General features: G+C 36.8%; 1 protein-coding gene across 6 annotated transcripts in view; it reads left to right on the forward strand.

Moving 5' to 3' along the window:
* The window catches only part of GALNTL6 (polypeptide N-acetylgalactosaminyltransferase like 6), a 512,820-nt gene that overhangs the window by 175,518 nt on the left and 313,950 nt on the right, over positions 1–23,352 (forward strand). For all 6 annotated transcript variants that reach the window (XM_064510969.1, XM_064510967.1, XM_064510971.1 and 3 more), the window contains one exon: positions 4,280–4,388. In XM_064510969.1, the coding sequence (XP_064367039.1) occupies positions 4,280–4,388 (109 nt within the window). The remainder of the gene's footprint in view (positions 1–4,279; positions 4,389–23,352) is intronic.

Genomic DNA, 23,352 nt, shown 5'->3' on the forward strand with positions numbered 1-23,352 from the left:
TTAGAAATGGGGGCTTTTCCAATCATTGTTGTCTGGAGCAAGCAGACATGAACATACTGAGATGCAAGTATAAGGAGGAGTCTTTCCAGCAATTTTAAAACATGCTCCAGTAATTGTGTTTAAAGGTCTTTTAAAATGTTATTTGTTTACCTATAGGCGCAAGTAAAGCAAAGGGAAAAGTTTTCTCAAGTGCTTCTGTGTCTTGTTAAGCAATATAGTAACATCAAAAAAGAAAAAAAAATTCTTTAGTTGCTGACAAGGGAGATACTTAGTTGAGGGACCAAGGGTGGCTCTGACTTCTTTAGAGCCACAGAATTTTCACTGCAAAACTCTTGCTCTTTCTGCAGAGTTTGGCTGCGAGATGCTGCACTCCCACCCAAGCCCTGTTTCATGCTCACTGCAGGAGTAAAACTCTGCTCTGTACCCAGGGTAAATGTCATGAAGTCTAATCCTTCTGAGGGCCACAATGTTCAATCCCCTAACATTCGCTTCAGGGGAATTATGCTGTCTGAATGGCACTCTTAGGAAGCCAGCTGCAGTGTCGTTATATTTAATTCCTGCCCCCCAGTGAAAGGGTGTTAGATCTGAAAAATCACCATGGTATTGATTTCTTTTAACAGCATATATTTTGATGGAAAAGAGTTGATGGATTTATTAAAAAAAAAAAAAAAAAAAAGCCAACCCAGCCCTTCAGCAGGGACTTACAATGATGACATCAACACTAGATTTAGGGATTTGTTCCCTTTTCTCCTCTTAGGGCAATGTAACTCTTCCAAAATGTGAACTGCAGCAAGACTTCAGTGTATTCTTTGTATGGTGCTTAATATTTGCATTTATATTTATCCTTTTGCTAGATTAGTTTTAATTTTTTAGAGCTTTTTTTTTTTCAGTGAATATATTTATTAAATTACTTACAAGAAGGCCCCTGGTACATTAGACTTGTAAATGTTATCAGGTAAAGTAACTACAAGTAATTAATATTTTTTAAGAGTACTGGCATCAAAATGCAAATGGGTGACAGGAGCCCAGCTGTGAAGTATACTATGCAGCTTGCTTTCAGTATGCTGCAACTGGCCATTTAAATCACTATTTTTAGGGAAAGAATTATACTATACTATAGGTCAGCAGAGGAATAATAAATGGTCACGCAAAAGTCAAGTTTATCCTGCTTTTGATAGTTTTGATAGTGTTGAATTCTTGGGATCAATGGTTCACATCAGCTGCACCCATACAAGGGGTAGAAGTTTAGATGAAGCCAGTCTTTTTGTACCTGACTTTTGAGAAAGCCAGTTGGCTTGTTTCAGAGTGGATGATTTAGGAATTTGGGCTGAGGAATAGTGTTTAATTCTGTTGCTGCCTATGTTGTGAATAATGCTTCTGACTTTAAGAAAGAAGCTGTTTAACATTTTTAGATTATTAGCATTGTTGGAACACAAAAATCATTAAAATTAATGTTAGAGTTCATTTCAAGACCATGAAAAGTTAGATATTTTTATAACATGAAATAGATTACTCATCTTCAATTCCAGTTGTTAACCTATGACACATACTAAATAAAAACTGAACACTTGAAATATCTCTGCAAAAATTATGAAAACAGATTTTTAGAGCTCCTTCGGCTAGTTTCTGTTGTTCCTCAAGGAACATGAAATGTGATGGGGCAAATGACTTCTCTGAAAGAGAAATACTCCCTGGCTTTCATAATTAATTATTCTTAAAGGAAGTGAAAACAGATGTATGGAAAGCGGGAGTTGTAAAAACAAAAAAGTGAGTCGCTTTCCTTTTAAGCTTACTAAGTTTATATGATACCTGTAGCTCCCTAAAATTTCTAAGGTTACAGAAATAAATTAGTGAAATATGATAGAGGAATTAATGCAGACTGGGTTGCATTTCAGTGATATGTTGCATAAGTTACTTGCCCTTGATATTAAAACTAAAATGTCAGTCAGGCTAGCAGAATAGGTTGGATATTTTTCAGTAAGGCAGAGATTAATTGGGCAGCACTGAGCACGCAGCATCTTGGCCTGGACATCTGAGGTCCACAGAAATCAGTGGACCCAAGGCAGAGTTTTTCTGCATGGATTTTTGTCAGCCAGGATTCACGGCTTCCTATGCTCTAAGGTGGCCAGCCATGCCAGGCTTTCCTGCCTCGCTGCCTGTGGCTCTGAAAGCCTCAGGATCCCAGATCTGAAGACAGCTTAGCTACCAGATCCACATCCCTTAGCTTGGCAAACATACGTTTCTCCTAAATGGACGAGCCCCATTGAAAATGCTGGGACAGCCTCACTGGGACCACCAAGTAACATTAAGTTTTGTGCTGCCAGTAGTCTAAAATAGGAAGAGAAGCTATAAGAGTCCAATATTTGTATAGTTCACGCATTTCAAATGTGAAGTTCAGAGAATCACTCTTACATATGCATAATTTTTGTAGCACTTTCAATACTTTGCAGAAGGCTGATCAAATGCTGCTTCCCCAGAACAGCTTGTGAAGCATGTTTTCACATACCCTTTGAACACATTTAATAGCATTTGTAATATGCATTATACATAATCCCTTCTTTTGCACAACTTACTGTTTTAAAGCTACAATTAACACAACTATAAAGTTTTCATGTTACTCCTAAGTGGTAATGAATCACTTCTTCACTTTTTTTCATGGTATGGCATGGTCAATCATCTTGTTTGCTTATCAGTGCTTTCTCTGCCTTTTTTAATTGGGTGTTTGGAAAAAAGACTAATGTTGTTTGAAACAATTACTCCTGCAGTCTAGTACTATTTCTTTCAGATCTAAATTTTTCTTTACTTTTAATGTTTTGGTACTTTCTTTTTGATTAAAAAATACTAGTGTTCAGCAGAAAAAAATGGGAAGAGGGAAAAGTTTTAAAGCTCTGGAAGGATAAATTTGCTATAGTAGCCAAATGTGAAGATGTAGCTCTGATGCTAACACCATTTAGCAAAACTGCTTCCCTCTTGCAACAGAGATCTTACAAAAGGACCTGGGAGAATTGCTTTAAGTGGCTTTATTTTGTCTTCTACTCTGTTCAGGGATGTTTGGGTGTTCTCTGGTCTACCATGTAGTCAGAGGGCATAAAAAGTGTTAGTCTTTGTGCAAAAGATGGAGTTGTGGATAAGCATGTAGGGATATTTGAGAGCAGCCAAGTTTTCCTGGGAGAAGGAAAAATGGGTCTTACTGAACTTTAGCTCCAGCCTGTCAGAAAGAGCACTTCATAGTTCAGAATGTGCAATACAGCAGAGTGTCTTAAATAAAAATATTAACCAAAATAGTGATCCTACATGAATTTTTAAAATTGGCATAATGGCATTGGGGAGAGATCACTTCATTCTCAGCTGGTCTGCCAATGTGCCTTTTAGAAATAGGACTTGGTAGAAATACTTGCATCTTTTTTCAAAAAGTGTTGAAGCATTTCTTGTCACTTATCATGTTTGCTCATCATGATTCATCTTGTGTTGCTCTTGGTCTTTGCAAGTGTAAGCAATTGAGATGGTACTGGGAGCAAAGGAGGCTTTATATCACACTTCCTGCTGTGCAAGTCTGGAATTTGCCAGCTAAACCTCAAAATAAACTAGAGATTGTTCCAAATTATTTTAGTTTCCTATGTTTTCAAAAGTCTTCTGATGGACACTTCAACATTTTAGCTGCTCTTAGCTTTCCCCAAGAAATTGGAGCCTGGAATAGGGAAGTCAACTTACCAGCTGCATGTTCTCTCTCTCTGGCTCTCTCCCCTTACCTCAAGGACAAATTACAGGATTTGAAAGTGCTTTGAGGACCTCCTCAGTGTATTTGCTCTGTCCCTGTGATGCAAAGAGCCTGGCCTTATGTGAGTACCAATAACTCATTATTGGCTATTACAAAAGAAAGAAAGGAGAACATTGAAGGATCCTGAATAACTAGAACTCTAATTTTGCACAAATAATCATTTAGGAAAAAAATTGAGTTACTTCATGAGTTGAAAGATGAGGGATTTTTGGACAGACTGTTCTGTTTTAGTGGTCCAGTTAACTTCCATAAGCTCCTTGCCAAGCAAGTCTTAGCAAGACATTTTTGTAAAGAGAAATGTTAAGCATGAGGTGTCTGACATATTCCTATTATTTAGTCAAGAAATACATGCATGGTTTTCTTGCAGTATTTAGAACAATAGCTTAATTTACTACAAACAAGATTCAATATTTGCATTGGCGTTTTGCTCACTTGTGTCGTATAATAAATGTTCTTCTGTAATAATATAAACCATGCCTATGTATTTATTTTTTTTAACAGACACTTCCATTGGGGATGGGAGATGGACAGCTCTTTACCTGGACAGATGGCTTGAAAAGGAAGGACTGGCATGATTACGAAAGCATTCAAAAAGATGCTATGCGTTCAGGTATACTTAAGTTCAGAGCAAATTTAAGCATTTTATTCCTTTTCCACATGAATCTTTCTTTCCTTGAAGTCAACTAAAAAGCATTTGTGACTTTTTTATTGCAATGATTCATTGTGTTCAGTCTGACCCCCTCACTTCAGACCGTTAATACCTTATCTCTGAAAATAGCTGACTGAGAATAAAAATAATGTTTGCTAATAACCATACATTGATTGTACCAGGAAACGGGCAAAATCTTTTCTTAAATATTTTTCATTTTGAAATCAGTTCTTATCTTGTAACCAAAGGTAAGCAAAAGTGCTGGTTTTCAAACACAGGGATGTATGTTAATGCTGAAGCTGTGCTGTCCTTAAATTAATGGATAAAATCCAAGCCCAATACCTGTAAGTTTCAAAAATATTCACGATTATATTAGGGACAAATTTTGACCCTTTTACTATTGTCCCATTGCTGTCTTTTAGTCTTGCTTACCCTAAAGGTGCTTTACTTCATTCTGACAGTCCAAAATGATTTGGAAGTGGGAGCAAATTTTATTTACAGATGTGTTAAATGATACTTTGTTGCAGTGAGTAATGGAATTTTAATATACCAGGAGGCCAGGTATACTTAAATAATGAAGCTATCTAACAGCAAGAAAACTTCCCTCATGTACTGTATGTCATGTGTGGAAAGAAACGTTTGTGGTCCTCCCTTTAACATGGAGCATGTTCAGATTAGAGCCTTTCTCTTCTAATTTACAACTATTCAGCATAAGAATTAAATTAAAAGGAAGGAAGGGAAACAGCAGTCAAATTGCACTTTAATTGGTGTCTGAAAGTCATTATTTTATAAAGGCCAATCTACTGTCGTAAAATAAATTATGCTGTCTCGATCCAAATGTCAGAAGAGAGTCAACACCTCTCCAATATACTTGTATACCTGAATCCAGTTGACAGATTCATAATACTTAATTTTGCAAGGTTCCGAACCAGTAAAATATATCAAGTACAGGTTAATTTTATACATTCCTTTCTCTTCTGAATTTATCCCTCTCTTCTGAATCCTTTTGGTCACTGACCAAAAAAGCTTCTCCTTCCTTCCCATGTGTCCTGAGTTGGAAGCAAAAGGGGTGGTGGTGGATGAAATTATTCTAAGCAATTTAGGAGTTGCCAGATCAATGTTAATTTTGTTGTGAATTGCTGAGTGTAGATGCCAGACGGGTAAGAGAGAATGCACAAAACAGAAGCAACATCTGTGTAGAAACATGCACATATGCAGGGAATATCACAGGCTTGCTGGTTAGAATGGAACTCTTGAGAGGGATGTACGGTGATATTTTGGCAATGCACTTGTGATTCCTTAATATGTAATGTAGACCCAATATTCTTTGGAAAATAAACAGTAATACCTACAATTATCTAATGGCTTGCTATACCTGTGTAATAGTACTGCATTCTAGACTATGGAGTCCCCTGAGAAATTAGCAAACAACGTTTTGTGGCTGTATATTTCCCAGTCCTACTCTTGATATTATGACTGTAGTGGTATGCCCTAGTGTATGTGGACGTTTTTTCCAGTGAACTTCTTTTCTTGTAAATAATAAATTAAAGTATACTGACTTATTTATGTTTTTATTAGCTTCCTTGTGATAGTGCCTGCTGAATTTAACCATATAAGAAATATTTCTAAGTAGCAGTTGTCATTATTCATTAGAGTAAATTAACTTTTAATGATTTTTTCTCGTTGAAAATCACAATATAGTAATGCAAAACTAGAGTGCAAAAGTATCTTGGTGCACTCTTTTGGGATATACAATATAATTTCTGTCCCTAATAACAGAACAGAATCTAGCGGAAATCAGCTTTTAGTTAAAAATTACCTAGAGAATAAGCTCTACAATGCGAAGGCATGGAAATAACAGGAATGAAAGGCCTTTTCAGGAGATTACAGAAAAAGCAGTCAGTGCTTATTACAGAGCAAAATAGAAAAAGGTGAGGTCATTGTACAAGTTACTGATAAACAGATGAACTGAATTCTAAAATTTCCTAAGTACCGGGAATGTGAATTTCGTAAATCTAACAAGGGAGAGGAGGCGCTAATTTCTCCATGGCTAGTTTTCTTTTGCAAGGCCAAATTTTTTGACCCTCTCTTAGCTTCACCAAACCAAAACTGATGTTCCTGAGTGGGGGTGCGAGTGGCCTTTCCTCCAGGAAAAGATTCAGTCCTCATAAAGCTAAATGGACAAGCTATTTGCAAGAAATGGCAGAAAGACAGTAGTATTTCTATTTATTTCAAGTGTTCTGGATCATCTGTGTCTTTTGCTCTGAACTTTCATGTGGTCTTGCATAAAAATGCTGGCATGAGCTCATGTTATTCTGTCAATAGACTGCTTTGTTGGGCCACAGATTCAAATATGTGTTTATGCTGTTTCTAACATTAAGTCACATTCTGTTAGCATGGTGATGGTACCTGAGAAGGCGCTTAAGACCAGAGTGGCAAGGCTTTACATGTATAAGCTCCTGATGTAGCAGAAAGATAATTAATATTCAAGGACTCTTGCTGAGGTGGAGTCTTCAATACCTGGTGCTAGTTTTTCAGCTTCTCGCCTGTATGGAATTTGCTGGTGGCACACACCCTTGTCACTTGCTTTTAGCTGGAATTATTTGCTGAAGCTTTCTTTGGGTGGAAAACATCCTTGTCTGCTTTCCACCTGAGGAAACAAAGGAGCCTTGTCTCTAATGTGACACACTGATATATATTCATGATGGATTTTTCTTGGGAAGGGATGTTTTCTTTTGGAAAATACACTTTTTTTTGTGTGTGTGTGTTAAGAATAAGAGAGACACATCTGAAGCTGTTTGATGTAGCAAAGTCAAGGCAAGCCCCTTCAAACATGCATAACTTGGACATTAGATGGTTTTTTCTTTTTCTTTTTTTCCTCCTCCAATGCCCTTGTGAATTGTTACCCCAGTACAAGGGTGATAAATTCCTACTGGCTGTATATGTATTCTACTCCACTGCCAGTGACATTACAGAAAGAAATGAACTCCTCAGGAAGGTATGCCAATCTAGGCTATCATAGGTAGTGACGATAACTTTATCTCTCCACCTCCCACTATTATTTTCCCCATTTTATATATGAAGAAATGGAGATCTTAATCACATTTTGTAATCCTTAGGAAAATCTTTGATCTAGATGGAATTGACACTAGGTCTCAAGACTCTTTGTCCAAGGCCCTGCCTAAATGATCCTGCTTTTCCAGCTGCGTCTGAAAAATTTGCAAGGCACTAAAACAGTGTGGTATGGCCTGTAATTATGGCAAAGGTCTAAGAGTCTAAAGTTAAGTTTAGTTTCTGTTTTTTGTCACAGGTATTTTTTCTGTGACTCTTGAAAAGATATGATACTCTCTGGCTCAATTAATGTTGTCAGGTATTATTTCTTGCTGATGAGGAAAATGCAAAGCAGTCTTTGGAATCCTAACTCATTAAAAACCAATTTGTCCAGCAGACGTTTTTTCTGTACTTTAGTAAAAAATTTGTAGATCAGCATGTGATGTGGGACTGTACTGCCATCAGTTTTGTCCATTGCAACAAGGTGCAGTGGGCTATGCACTGGTTTCTCTGAGATATTGCCATGATCTTACTGACACTGCTGCACAGATTCACAAAACAGTGATCAGCTTTTACAACTCTGCCCAGCTCCGTTGTATAGTGCAGAACACTTTACAGCCATGGCTGTAGGGAAATTGCTATGCAGTCTGCTCGGGTTTCCTATCTGACTTCAAACCATGTAAGATTTTGATGATTAACGCTTCCCTTCCCCACCTTGAACCAACAGTTTGCATTTTCTGAAGTTACTGGATATACAGATGGGTTAAAAATTCCCCACTGACAGATCTTGAAATAAAGTTACTTTGTGAGTGATTACTTCATCCCCAGAAATGATGATGCAATATTGTTGCAAATGGTCACAATAAAGGGTTTCCTGGTAGTCAAATGCAAGGTCAGTGAAACTGAAAATTCAGGCCATCCCAGATGGGTCACTTTCTTGCAAAGATGAAATGCCAAGTGGATCTACAGGCGACTTATCTTTTTATTCCCGGCAGAAAATATGTGCTTGATGTGATCTTAGACTGAAAAGAAAAGGAATTAATTTACAAGATATTGGTAAAAGCATTATTAAATCAGCGTAGCTCATGTGCACATGCTTTTTAAAGGTGATATATGAGTCTTTTTTAAACTCAGAAAAATGTTTTACATTAAAAAGAATGTTATGTTGAAAGCATCACAGTGTTTAGTGTAGATGTTTTTCAAATGACTTCTCAATTTTTTTTGTTTCAAAGTGGTACTTTATTTTAGAACTTGCTTATTTTACATCTATAAAGTGTAAAAATACCCACAAAATGAAAAGAAGATTTTTTTTTCTTTGACAAGAAGGTAGAAAATCAATTATTCACATGTGCCTGTTGCTGACTTTGCATGTACAGAGCTGCTGAAACTGAGAACACAGGGATGAAACTGGTCCAGTTGATGGAGAGATGAGTCTGCTATGCTGGACACGTTTTTCCCATGGTTTTCTTTATTGCTGAAGACTGTAAAAGAAAAAAACAAACTCCAGGCCTGAGACACAAGATTAGAAATAATGGTGCTGGATTGTGTATTTTGGTTGCAGTTCTTTAAAAGGCGAACCAAGGAGCACCTCTATTCTAACTGTGTATAAACCAGCTGACCAGTAGCTGTTCCCTCTGTTACTGGAAGAAAAGGCTGCATCTGGATGCACTATTCATTTAGGAAATTCATTTCTTGCTTTTCAGATACTCTGATAAATAACCTTTCATGCAGATTTTTTTTTCATCTTATGCCCATTGTTATTGTAGATATTTCATATTTTAAAATTTCTGTCTGGCACCTTGATAACTTTTTGATCACTAATTTCCTGTAGAATGACTTTGCCAGTTAATTGTATATATTATCCATGTTACGGTGTTTCATGTTTAGCCTTGCTTTTGTGTGATGAGCGTTAGTAAAAGCATCTGAATTTCTTCTCTAACACCAATTATTTTGTTGTTTTGCTTGCACCTTATTTCTCTTCTCTTCCTTTTTATGTAGCTTCAACATTTTTCAATTGCTTTCAATGGAAATAAAACTTCCAAAGCAGTTCTGAGAATTTTAGTTGGTTAATTTTCATATGTGAATGCAAGGAGCCACAGAGGGAATGTGCTGGTGTGCTGCAGAGGCAGACAGTTGCTATGCTGTTGGTAGTGCAGAGAAGGTAGCCAGTTGTTTGCCAGTTATCCAAGCCCTGATCTACTCAAATTTGGAAAGGAACATCTAATGACTTGTATTAAATAGGGCAGAACAGCACAGAATAGTACAGAGTAGACTTAGTGAAACCAAAATTATTTCATTCAGTCATCCCAATCACTGGCATTTTTCTCAGAATATTATTCTTTCATTACCTGAAAACCAGTGATTGAAATATGAGAGGAATGTAAAAGATTTTTTTAAAGATTTTTTTTTTTAAAGTCATTCCTGAGTAAGCAATTTTGATAGACACTTTGGGGGGGGGGGGGGGGGAAATAGAAATTTGTTTCCATTTTCTGAAATAATCCAGCAAGTGAATCAGATATTACAATGGAGGGAGAGTGAACAGAATAAGTTTTTTTTCAAGAAACTGACTTTATTGCAGCTGATATGTCATGGCATCTTTTTGACAAGAAATCAGCATTTAAACTAAGAGTGGTTCCTATTAATTTGTTTTCCTGTGAGGGTCCAACTGAGAAGTAGATGACATGTCTTGAAGAATGTGTGTAATTTACATTAAAAAAATATAAAAACTGTAAACAAATGCAAATCTTATATCTGTCATCATTTTGTTTAGGCAAGTAGTAAACATTCTTATATATATTTTAGGAGCATTATTGCCTTGCAGTTTAGAGGTGTAAGTGTACCCTAGGTAAACACAGCTTGTGTCCTAATATCCTGGCTAGCTACTGGTATGTGTAACAGTCTAGTTACAACAACGCTGATTCGGTGAGAGTGGTGTAAATTTGCCTCTGTCTCTGGATAGAGACTCTGGATAGATCATCTGCCTAGATGCTGAAGCCATTTATCAGCTACTGACTTGGAAAGTTTCTCGATTTCATCAGAGATTTTCCAAGTTCCCTTATGTTGCTCCAGGCAGGATGCTGAGGAGAAAAGTCTAGCAAGATCTTTGTTTCAGGAGCAGGACAGTTGCTGTGGTGCCAGTGACTACTGAATTTCCAGGCTTCCTGTGCAGAATGAGGAGTCTGAGATCCCTGAATGCCCTCATGAGGTACAGTGTAAGATTTACAGGAGAGAGCCAAGAAGGCCCTACTTCAAAAGCATCCGTGAGAAGATATTCTGTTGTTTCCTAGGCTAATTTTAAACCCTGGGTAGTGAGATTAAGTCCCAGAGAATCAGTCAATTCCGTTGTTCCTCCATTTCTGAAAGCTGTTATATCTCTTGCCATCAAAAAATCTCAACCGTACGTGCTCATCAATTACAAGTAATAGCATTAATGTTGAATTATAGCCCTCCTCAGATAAGAGGAGCAATTCATATGTTTAATTCTTGGGCTTTAAAAGAAGCGCAGATTGAACGTTTAAACTTGAACATGGTGCTATTTCTGATCATGAAAAGCTATTTCTAACTACAAGTGATAGCTTTTTCCATCATAAAATATGGCGAAGGGGGAACTGGAGGAACAGAAAAATGGAAACTTTCCAGCTGAGCAGAACTAATGGGAAAACAAAAAATAAGGTTTAATTTCAGAATAATTTTTGACCAGTTCTGCCCATAAAATTAAAAGCCTATGAAATGGTATAGAAAGAGCTCATGCTTCAAATGCCGTAGTCTTTTGTTTTGTTTTTGATTTGGGTTTCATGTTGTTATGGAAAGGGAACATTTCAAAGGACTGTTCTTTAAATAATGCCCCCCTCCCCCCAAATGTTTCGGAGATGTTTAGCAGTGCTTTTGACAGCTTGCCTGTGTGCCAAATGATTATGTTCTATGAGAGTCACAGAAAATTCAGTGTAATTGAAAGTAATTTCTGAGAGAATGGTGACTGCTAAACAGCTGTGTTTATAGCACTAAACATAAATTTTCTTAAAAAAAAAATCTTTGTTTTCAAAAGAAACTGGTTAAGAAATTGGTCAAGTGACTTAAATATTGACAGTCACTTTTTAAATGTTTGCTGGTTAAGCCTTTTTATTACAGTCTGCAAATAAGATCTCGGAGGAAAAACCTCTTTAGAATAAACTGTATCACCTGGTTATCCTCACAGTTATTGTGCCATTTGCACAGTCTTTGCTCCTATTTATTTATTTAAATAGTATGTGGAGGGAAGGAATTAAAGTTATAATTCTTTCCTGTATACTCTTTACCTTTCTGCTCCTTCAAAATATTATCTTGACTAGGAGAACAGTAGCTTAAATATGTTAGACCTTTATGTGCCGCAGTGTGCTCACTTCATACAGATTAGTTTTTCAGAGGTGAATCATTAAAACAGTCTAATAAGATGTTTCTCATCTAGAACCAGAGAGGCAACACAGGCAGATCACAACTGTTCGTATGTGCATATACACACATGTGAATCTCTTTGTAGACCCACAGATTTCAGACTGAAGATTCTTGGGTATTTGCATATATTCAGAAGCCGGAGCTAAAAACAAACTAAATAAAGACACTGCAAATGAAACAAACTGTATATGCTTGTGGTGGAAATGGTAAGAGTGTGAAACTCCAAATTCTTCAGGTTGCATGTTAGGTTGCATGAATCAAGAGTGCTTTTGGACTCCGATGCATGGCTGTACAATACTCTCTGACCAGGTTCTTTTAGGTATTCCATGTGTGGAGGGTGTAACATTTAATATCAGATTTACTTATTTGAAGATATTTAATGTTGCACAGGATTTTTGATTTAGCAGAGTGATACAGGAATATACTCAAATTGCAATATAAGTGTAAGTTACACTTGGCAATATACAGTTCAATGGCAATACCAATATGATTCCCATTACCAGTCTCACCATCACAACACTGGGCATCCCCAATCGTCAGGAAGGGATACGTGGGTTGAAACCAGCTGAAGATGGTTGCTCTCTTCAAAATTATTTTGTTAGTTGTTCAGTTTTTATACTCTGCACTGGGCTGAGCCATGTATGCGCTCCCCACCATGCTGGTCTGGCTAACTCAGGGAGACATTTGCACTTTTTTGAACTCCGGGAGATGCATTTACACCACCAGTTGATCCACTCCACTGGGATGTAGTCAACTGATGTGCTCAGCTCATGTAGCTGTTCTAAAACAAAGGCCAAGGCCACTTTCTGGTCTCCTTTGTGTTGAGATAAAGTCAACTTTCTGGGCTGCAGCTGTGGTCAGTCACACCCCATGTTATTCCCTGAGCTTCAGGGGCACCTCGCCCTTGCCTGTCTCCTCTCAGCTGCCTTTCAAAACAAGTTGCCGGTGCCAGAGTGCCCCTAGAGCTGACTGTTGGGCAGCAACATACAGCTAGCAACACTAAATGTAATTCCATATTGGTTATGAAAATATAGTTCTATATTATTTATATGGATAAATATAATCTAAATCATGGAAAAAAACTGTATACTAAAATACTAGCTTACTTGAACCATGTGTCAGATTGGACTGTACGCTATTAGTTCTGTCAATACCATGTATTAAATTTACTGAATTTAATTTATGCATCTGAAATTTCAGTTCCTTTACAAAGAATTTGAGAACTTGCCATATAATTTAAACTGTATTGGTAGCCACATATGAAATTATTTAAAAAAAAAAAAAAAAAAAAAGTAGGTGACAGTCCCTTTGCCTTTCATATCACTTATTATGGCAATCCTAACTTAAGGCCCAGAGGTGAGGTTGAAATGTGAATAGAAAAACCTGCCTGCGAATTGAATCTAACAACTCTGATATTCAGATTAAAAAAAAAAAAAAAAAAATCAAGCTATGTTTTTTTAAATTGCATTGTCAGTATTTTTAAAACTGTGGTGACAGCCTTGCATCAGATATTTGTCAACTAATTTACTCCTGGAATATGTTTGCATTTTTAAATGATAGGTAAAGTGAATTTAGTTTACCCAGACTCTTGCTTCTATTTTATGTGCTAATTATTTGCATTGCATGTATGGGTTTTGGTAACTTTGGTCAATGTATACAAAGCTACTGGTACTTGCAGTTGTTCTTTGCACTGCTGTTCCAGAGCAGCCTACAGAAGGTGAAACCGATCCAGAAGGATTTGCTGGTGTGTAAATCGGGGAGGGAATAGTCTCCAGAGGACAAGTTATCACACAGTGAAAGGGTGCCAGTTATGTCATCCTCCTGGGTCTACTTGCCTGCTCTTTCAAAATTTCATCAAAAGCAAAAGTGTGTTCTAGATATTAAATCCTTTGAGTTACTATCCAAGAATTCTTTAGTTAAGGGACTAGTTTAATTTTGTCACACAAGAATTAAGCCTCCAAACAAGTAACATGCTACTTCATTGGTTTTTCTTTATTTCTTTCTAGCTTTTATTAAAGCAGTTATACTGGGCAAAAATCCAAACTTCAGATGCTTCAGAAAGAGTGAGAGCTGTGAGCTGTTAAGGTTCTAGAGGGCAGGTATTTTAATTAGCTGTTATTAACCAATAAGTTAAGCTAGTTACTAACATACTGCCACTTCAGTTTGGCATTTAAATGACTCCCTTTCCCCCCCCCCCCCCAATTTGTACAATCATCAACTTTTCTAATGTTTGTAATAAACTGTAATAGAAGATGAAAAAATTTATCTGTATTTTCTGAGTATTTTGAAGTTTTACATGGAAGTCAGGAACCGCTGAGTGTTTTTGGCAGTATCATATACTCAAATAACATTTTTTGTTTTTATATCTTTTATTTAATGAATAATAATTACACATCTCAAATACTAATAAGGATACAGAGAAAAAGGATAGATTCTTGGCTACAGTTTAGTCCACTGGCATAGCTCAGTTTAGACCTATCATTTGAGGGAAGGTTAGTCCCATAGTTGTAAGAACTGAATTCATGAGCTAAACCTGTTCTGAGAAGGTCCCTCAGTGAGAATCCTTGAGGTTAGCTGCCTCACGAACGCCTTGACAAAGAACAGTTCATGTTTTAAAATATTTTTTTGTTGGTCAGCTGGCACAAACAAAAGGGGAAAGGAAAGAAACAGATTGGAAGATTTCTCATTGCTTACTGCAAAACTTGAATGTTACATGTAGGAATTTTATTTATTCATTTCTTTATTTTAGCAAAAACTCTTAAAGACATGTTGAAGGATAGATAAGCTGAAATAAGCTAAGTGTATTTCATATATTTTTCACACATCATCGAGCTGATGAATTTATTGTAAAGGAAGTGAGCTCATTACTAGTGATTTCGTCAGCTTCAAATCTGATTTTAGGAAAGCATCATGAATTTTGGAAAATGTAGTCTGAACATATGATTAAAACAAGACTCAAGGGACAGTAATTAGAAGGATTTTATCCTGATATATCAAAATTTAAGAATATTTCAAAATGCTGAAATTAATTTTATACAGAAAGTCCTCCTCAGTTTGGAGCATCAAGTCTTATTCCAGTTTAAATCCTCTAGCACAGTTTCTCTCAACTGTAGCTATAGTTTTTTCAGTGTAACTGATTTTCTTTTTATATGCAGAAGTTTTCCTTTCTGCAGCTGCTAGCTGCAAAGCAGCCAGTGTAGGGGTGGTGTGTGGTGGTTCCCCCCCCCCCCCATTTATAGGAAGTTATTAACAGTGACATGTTATTGTTATTCAGTATGCTGTGGTAGCAAATAGTCATTTTTCTAAAACATGTTCTGTGGTATGGATAATAGTCTGTTACTGATTTAGCTTCTTTTGTTCATCTAATTTTTTCCCCCTTCTTAGTATATGAAAAAAACCTCATGGATCAAAATTGTGTACAGGGGCATATAAACACTTTTACTAAGTCCACTTTTCTCAGATACAAAATCATTGTCTTTTATCCCTCTCTAAACTCTTTCCAAAGGAGAAGTGAAGCATTTGCTAAGCTACTGAAGTAGCTTCCTGATGACAAAAATTTTGTTTGCCCAGTTGTGAAATGAAGAGGCAGATCTAAGACAATTTGACATTTGTTATTGTTACCCTATCCAAAATTAACATCCAAAGAATGCTACATTGCAGGAGTCCAGAGTTCAGGGCACTGTCGTGTTTTTCTCTTTAACTTGGGAATTTTTTAGTCACTTTACATTCTGGACGGTCCAAGTACTGGTCCATCTGAGCAACTAAGAGTCTGTCTCATGTGAAACCTGACAGTGAGCCAGGAATTTTATGCTGCTGCACAGTAATTCCCCAGAGGCGTTTGATTCTCAGAACTGCCTGGACAATGTTGATACTTCATGCATTACAGTTTTTGTAATCTTATTCTTAGATTACAGATGTTGGAGGAAAGAGATGGCTGCTGTCACCTCATTATTATTTATTTTTTAATTGATTCAGTAAAGCAGTTTGCCGAACTATTAAGTGCATCTCTGTGTGATGTAAAAGGTGCTTGTTGGTGAGGAAGAAAAGGTATCATATAGAACTAGAAATGATATTGCTGCATGTGTTGAACTGCATGATACGATAGGTTGCACATTACAATCCTTTTGATAGGGCACTTAAATTAAAATGCGCCTGCTGCTGTGTGCTTCCCCAGGAAGCAGGAGAGCCAGATCCAATTCCTTCCTCAGCTAGATGGCATTTCAACCCATCATGTTCACCAAGGAACTAAAGTTACAAAAAGGAGGCTGGAAGGAGAAGCTTCAAGAGGAAGTATGGACAGTTTTTCTAGGAAGTTCCCCTTCCCACTCCCCTCCTTGAGGTTCATGAGGTGGTAGTGAGAATGCAAGAGGCATCATGAATTCACAGCTTGTTAGACCATCCTACCTTTTGCTGTCAGTGGAGAGCTATTCCTTTAAAATAATTTCCAGTGATGATTTAATGTAAATAATTAATCTATTAATCCTCCTTCCAATAGTATTTCATCCTAGTAATTACATAATTCTATTAATTTTTATCTTTTTGATCATGAGACTCCTCCATTCTGTGTTACCTGTGTCATCTGTTAAGCGTCTGATCACATATCAGTGCGGGTATGGAATTTTGGAATATTGGATAACGACTGTTAGTACTTAGATGTTAAGAATAAACTTGTGGACTCGAAAACATGGATTTGTTTTAAGCAAGTTGTTTAAGTAAATATATTCATTGTTATTAATCAAAGACGTCAAACATAATCAAGAATAACTTTCTGTTTAATTATCTGCTAAGCTTTAGCAGAGACTAGAAGAGGCAAAGGTAGCATGTGTCAGAGTTGTGAATTGTGTTAACTTAATATTTCTGTGTGTAGTAGTGGTGAAGCTGTCAGGTGTGGACTTCAGTATGCACTAGCAATGAAAATACGTATCTAGTATCTTTGGAATCTCCATTTGGGAGCATGCTTGCTGTGGAATGAAATGTCTTTATGTCCAGTAATTCAGTCCTAAATTGCAGTACGTGTAAGTCCTATCTAGCATGCAAAAGTAAACTTCTTTATTCACTATTTTAAAGTTTTAAACTTGTTGAGCCATGACATTTATTCCCGTTCTTCCCATTCTTTCCTTTCATAAGTAAAAAATACATGATCGGCCATAGCAATGAGTAAAATCTATCCGATTCTATTTATCATTGGTGGCTAAATCCTAAATAGGTACATCGCCTTGGAAACCATAATAGAATAGTGCCAAGTGCTATATAAAAGTCCTAATTTTCCAAATGAATGGATTATTCCTAAAAATGCATTTTATTTTTGCTTATAATTCGGTTTACTCAGAGTTCTCAGTGTTTCTTACTTTCCTCAGTATAGTGATCTGCTTCTGGGGTCAGAACAGTTAGGGCTGTAGAGAATTACAATAGACTCTAATTTTTATCTCACATGATGAATTATGGGTTTAAGTTTTGTTAGCTTGCCTCTGCACCCTCTTCACGTTGCTCAGGAACTGCTTCACAGACTTACAAGGTCTATGGAAGCAGATTGTCAAATGTCAAAAACCATTTAGAGACTCCCTTAACTTACTGAGTGGTTCTGATCTGCCAGTTAATGACCCTTCCAAACCAGCGCTGGTAACTGCTTACACAAACTTGTCACAAAATTAACTTCTGCAGAGCACTGACACATTTTCAAAATGTTAGATTCACATTTCTCTTAGACCACTGAATAACATTAATCCCTTCCCTTTTCATTGAAACCAAAGTCTGAATGCCAACAAGAGGATTAAATCCAACAGGAGTTTTGAAAATAAACTGGTGGTGGAATACAGACATGGTTCAAAAGCTGCAGAGGGAAGCAAACTATGTTAAGTGCATAATCTGAGCAATTTGAAGCCACTGTTTGTAGCTTGTATTTTCAAAGGACCTTACAATGTTGCTTTTAACTATTTCAAAGATGCAAGTTTAGTACTTGAGAAAATATAATAGGATTTAAATTATTAGATTAAGCAAGTGCGAAAACACTTTCTGTAATTTAAAGTGCATGTTGAATGCAGAGAGAAACTAATGGCATGAAAATAGACAAACAGACAAAAAAAGCTTTTCTCAGGAAGAAATTTTAACGCAGTTGTTTCATGTGTATCTCAAAGTTAAAGCTATGTGGATAAAAGACTTCTTGGTTGAACTATTGAAACTCCTTTTTTATTGGTCTGAAAAGTATTGTTTTGATTCACAAACAGGATTTTCAACTTGGATAGCTATCCTTTAATGTTAAGTTTTATTATTCATATATGATTTTGAAAAACAGATGAAGCATGTAATCTAAAAATATGCATTTTTAAAAATATATTTTTGCTTTGCTGCTTTTAACCCAGACAGCAAATTGAAAGAAATTTGGCAAATGCTTTTGTCAGACTCCAAATATCAATTTTCAGCAAATCAACTTTTTTTTTTTTTAAAAAAAGCCTCTGAGTATATGAGGGTTCCTCATGAATTTATGCACAAACGTGGGCCATGGGACAAATATTAAGTTATGTTCTATAGGTGACGAGTTGTCCTTTTGAGTAGAAAATATTTTAAACTAATTAGGTGAAAATCTTGTTCAGTTCTTAGTTGGAGGAATGATCTTTTTGAGTCTCCACATCTGCTTCCGCTTTATTCCATAACACATTGACTGGAAAGTCAGCTTCAGTACATGAGGGGCTCTCAAATTAGTCTCGGAGGTTTGGAAAATATTTGGCATTAATTAGACTCCTGTTACTCAGAAAGAGGTGGATGCATGACAAGGGAGGAAAAAGCCTGTGTGGAGCTGTGCTCATAGCAGGTCAGGCATTAGGTTTAGTTCCCCTTACTGTAGGGCATCTTATATTGTTGAGTTAGTAAGTTTACTGTCTGCCAGTTATAAGGCTCTTTTCAAATAAAGAATGTGTTTTGTCATATTCATTTTGTGATTTATTATTAATAATTGCTGTATTATTAGTAAGAAGATGGAAGGAGGGTTATGGAGGAGTCAGATGTTGCTGAGTACATGCAGCAATGGTAGTATGGATATAGCTTTTAGAAAAGGAATGTGACTGATCTGCCAAAAGGAAAAATGAAAAGGAGAAAAGAGCACTGGATCTGGCAGGGAAAAATTTAGTATATTTTAGGTAAAGGATAGAGACTTGGGTAGACCCATAACTTGAGTTTCAATTGTTCATTTGCCGTAACTGTACCTCACTATCCTGTAACATGTTGACTCTGTTCCCTGGGCTTGTTTTACTTTGGTTTGAGGATAATTATAGTATCTTTGAATTGTTTTTTTTTTTTTTTTGGGGGGGGGGGGAAAGGGGTGTCTGTTTGCTTATTTAACTAGATAATTAAGTGGAGACTTGGCTTCAGTGTCATATTAAACTAACTATTATCTGGGAACTGTTGCACTGTATTTTATAATGCTACAGATCCCCATGGTCCTGAATAAGCAATTAAATTCGCCTGTACTACCTGAGGAATTTATCCTCATGACCCTGAATTTGCAAATTTTGCTTGCTTATGAATACTCTCATTGGCTTTACAGAAGCAAGAAGGAAGGCCTTGTTACTGAATCACTCTATTAGGAATCAGCTATTCCTGGATCTGCCCCCTTCCCCCCCCCCCCCCCCCCCCCAAACGCTTGAGGCCTTACAGGCTAAATCTAAATTTGCTATAAACTGCAACAGCTCATGTGTTGTTTCTCCATAGCATACATACCATGGACCAGTACTTTTAGTGCAACAGTGACTACACTCTTTCATGCTGCAGAGTAATGCATAGCTAAATTTCTTTTTAAAAACTACTCAATCTTCTTTGTGCAGCAGGCACTAAAACAGCTTCTAGAGCTAGTTTAGGCTGAAATCATGAAAAACAGAAAATACAAAAATTGAAGAACTCATAGTAATAGATTTGTTCCGCTGCACATCCTGATTATTTTCCTGTGATAGTATGTATAAAATGACACACACTTAGAACACATCTTAGAAGAAAAAGCCAGGGGTGGGAGGGAAGGTGTCATGTTAATTACAGCTGGGAGAAGCCTATCATTTTGTATTTCTGGGCTTCTTAAAACTGTACCTATGCAACTGTAATTTTGCGTTAAGTTAGTGGAGCTGTTTAGCTCCTGTATGTGCCATGTCAGTAACAGTTCTGTTTGGGCTTTTGCAAGAGATCAGCTTAGACATGTATATTAATTTTAGTAGATCCACTGGTACTAGAGACTATTAAAATGCTATCCTTGAGACAGTTTTTGAGAATGCATTTATTTAAACACTGAAGCAAGGACCTTATCACTGCTAGAACTTCTTCAGATAATCTGGTTACAGAGTAGATCTCTCTCCCTTCCCCCCCCCCCCTTTGCAGATCATTCAGTTACTAAAGCAAATTGTGAATCCTTTCTTATGGCTGAGATGAGTTCTGTTTCCCACATGGCTGCTTGTTCAGTGTTTACAAGTCCGGCTCTGATTAATGGTCTACTGCCAGTCTGCTCCAATGTTAAATGAAAAAAGCATTCCAGTGGCTGTGGCATTTGGTGATAAGTAGTTAGACTAAATGGAAGATGCAGTGTGCATCCCTTGGCTACTGAGTTATGATTAGATTCAGCTCAGCCTGCAGAGTGCTACTGAGGATATTGCTGCTCTGCTGTAGTGATAGAGCAACTCATATCAAAACGGCATGTTTTGCTGCTTATCTTGCATTGTACACTGCGGCGTTCTAAATACACTGGACATACCAAGTAGTATATATATTTTTTAATCTAGAGTTATTAAAGTTAGAAAATGGCTAGAATCAGCCCTTTACCTTTTCAAGTCATTGTAGTATTTGCAGCAAGTGTTCCAAGCCATAGATTTTAAAAATATATTTATTTTTGTGAGGTGTATGTTCAAGCCTTCAGACAACATACTTTTCACAGTTCATATGCTGTCATCCTTGTACTGAACTACAGCAATGCAACTGCTTTAAAATGTTATGAGGTTAACCAGTCTCTACATGCACAGTCACGCACACACTACTTTTGCCCTACAGTGTCTACAAGATCAGAAGCTACATTTCTAATGCCTCAGATCAACAGGTATGCTTGTTGGCAACTGAGCTGTAGTGAAAGCTGCTTTCAGCTCAACTGTTTGTTCTAAATAATCATCTTAAAGCCAACAAGAGCAACCTGGTTCCAAAGGGATGAGAATATCTGATGTTGCTGATGTACTGGATCCTATGTACATCAACTGATTGATAGATTGAAAAGGTGAATCTCTGATCTGACCTTCTATAAAGCACAGGCAATAAGACTTGGGAATTAATTATTGATTGAGGAAGTGTGTATGTTCAAGATGAAGCACCCTGTCTTGGTTTGAAAGAACAATAATAAAATGAGTGATTAAAAAAGCTATCATAACCAGAGATGGATTGTTCTGGTTGTTAGCTGTAGCATGTAGCTTTTTGGCTAGACTCAACTGCCAGCAACAAGGGCCAGGCTGAAATTTAAAGTGGTTGTTAGTAAAATACATAGATATCTGGGAGAATTAAGCTCGTGAGCACTGAGCTAATTTTCTATTCTTGCAAATAAATTCACTCGGCAAACAAGGGACTAGCTGTTATAGGTGACTTTGTTTCTCTTTAATAGAATAGTAAGTATAATAGTTATTTTGCAGTTCTCTTTGGCAAGGCAACAACTAGGCCAGCTGATTGTTCTCCACTCCTGCAGTAAAACCTCACTTACTGTTTGGCGTTGTTAAATCCTGCTGTGTAACAAGACCCAATTCAAGTAGCCAATGCTTTTGTGGTGTGAGCTGGAGCTTCTTCCACTCTGCAGGTCATTGCTCGCTCTTGCTCTGCTGGCTGCTCAGCCTCATGTTCTGCATGCCAGTGTTCCTGCCTTCCTCATCTACTACCTGCCCTGCCTAACCACTGTGTTTCAGTAGTAGTTTCTGCTGTTTCAGCTCTTAGAGTACATTAAGCACTAACATGTCCGTAGTGTATAGAGGAGACTCGGTCAGTTTCTCCCACTTCATGGACTCTTAACAATCCCCTGCCTTTTTTTTTTTCCCTGTGTTTCAAGGCAGAAATTATGATCTTAGATTAGCATAAACACTCAGCCCAGGACTATTTAGCATATGGAAACCTGGAAATTTTGTCTAATACAAGTAGAAAGCTCTGTTTTGTTATTTTATTTTCCACCTTGATTTGCATTTCCCTGAACCAAAATGCTTCTCAAACATAACAAAACCATATATGCAAACTAAGCACATTTCAGAGGTTCCCATTCATTCCTCTTGTATATCTCCTCTTCTCCCTCCCAAAATACTTTTTCCTAGTTCTTATCCAATATGGTATTTCTTTCTGTTGAGTAACTACACTATCACTACTAGAAGTATATCTCATTTCTGTGTTAGCAAAATGTTCCCAATCTCATGGGAATGACAATCAGACAATAAGGCTCTAAAGATGCAAGTATAGTGAGGTGTGAATGAACCCTTTTAAAATAAAGAAGCTTATTCATCCTCTCCATCTTTTTTTGGTCATTTGTTTGGTGGTTTTTTTTTTTTTTGGTCCTGGATGTGAATGGGCAGCCTTAATTTACTTCTCCAAAAGTATGCTATTTGTAGAAAACCATTCCTGAAGAGAGAGGCAACTTAGTTCATATTTCTCCTGCTGACCATCATGTACTGTAGCAGCAACCCTGAAAGGATGGAGCCTCACATTCACTCCCAATAGCTTTTCTATATCACTATCAGAAGCACTTGTGTGAACTACCAAGGGCTCTACACAGTCCTTGAAAAGAAATTCTTTGTATGCTTATTGGTATCTGAAGAACAATCAAATTGTGGGAATTTGAATGCTTTCTACTGGAAAACTAGAGTGAATTTTATATTGTTTGCGTTTTCTGTAGTGGCTTGATACTGAAACAGTAATAAATTTTTATTTATAAACTATTTATTCTCATTTAACAATGTATTGTTGAGGGTTTACTTGTGTTTATTTTTCTCAGTTGCATAAGTAAGATTTGATTCCAGCTGTGTCCATAGTGCTAAGGAACAACTTTTTATATTCCCTCAGACCTTGACAATTTTGTAATGGATAATTAAAAATACTGTAAATCTTACTGCTATGGCTTTCTAAGCTGTTACTAGGTAGAGTAACAAAAATTAAAAGTAATAGTCCTTTTTAATCCTAGTTTCATTGATCTAAAATCAATAAAACTGCTTGTCTGTAGATTAGGCTCATCAAGGTTGTATAACTAGTGGGATACTCTGAGAACTTTGGAAAAGTAGAAGAGGATCGTGATAAATATATTTCAGTTTCTACTGCGTCTTGCTGACTTTGAGGAAAAATTTAATTCTAGCAATTTATTCCCAATCCTCCTCCTGTTCTTCTTGGAGACCATAGAAATTAAAGACCAGTCAACCTCACTAGATAACCAAAGTTGCATGAATCACAGTTGCATAGAGAC

This window comes from Dromaius novaehollandiae, chromosome 4, assembly GCF_036370855.1.
Source record: "Dromaius novaehollandiae isolate bDroNov1 chromosome 4, bDroNov1.hap1, whole genome shotgun sequence".
Classification (NCBI taxonomy): Eukaryota; Metazoa; Chordata; class Aves; order Casuariiformes; family Dromaiidae; genus Dromaius; species Dromaius novaehollandiae.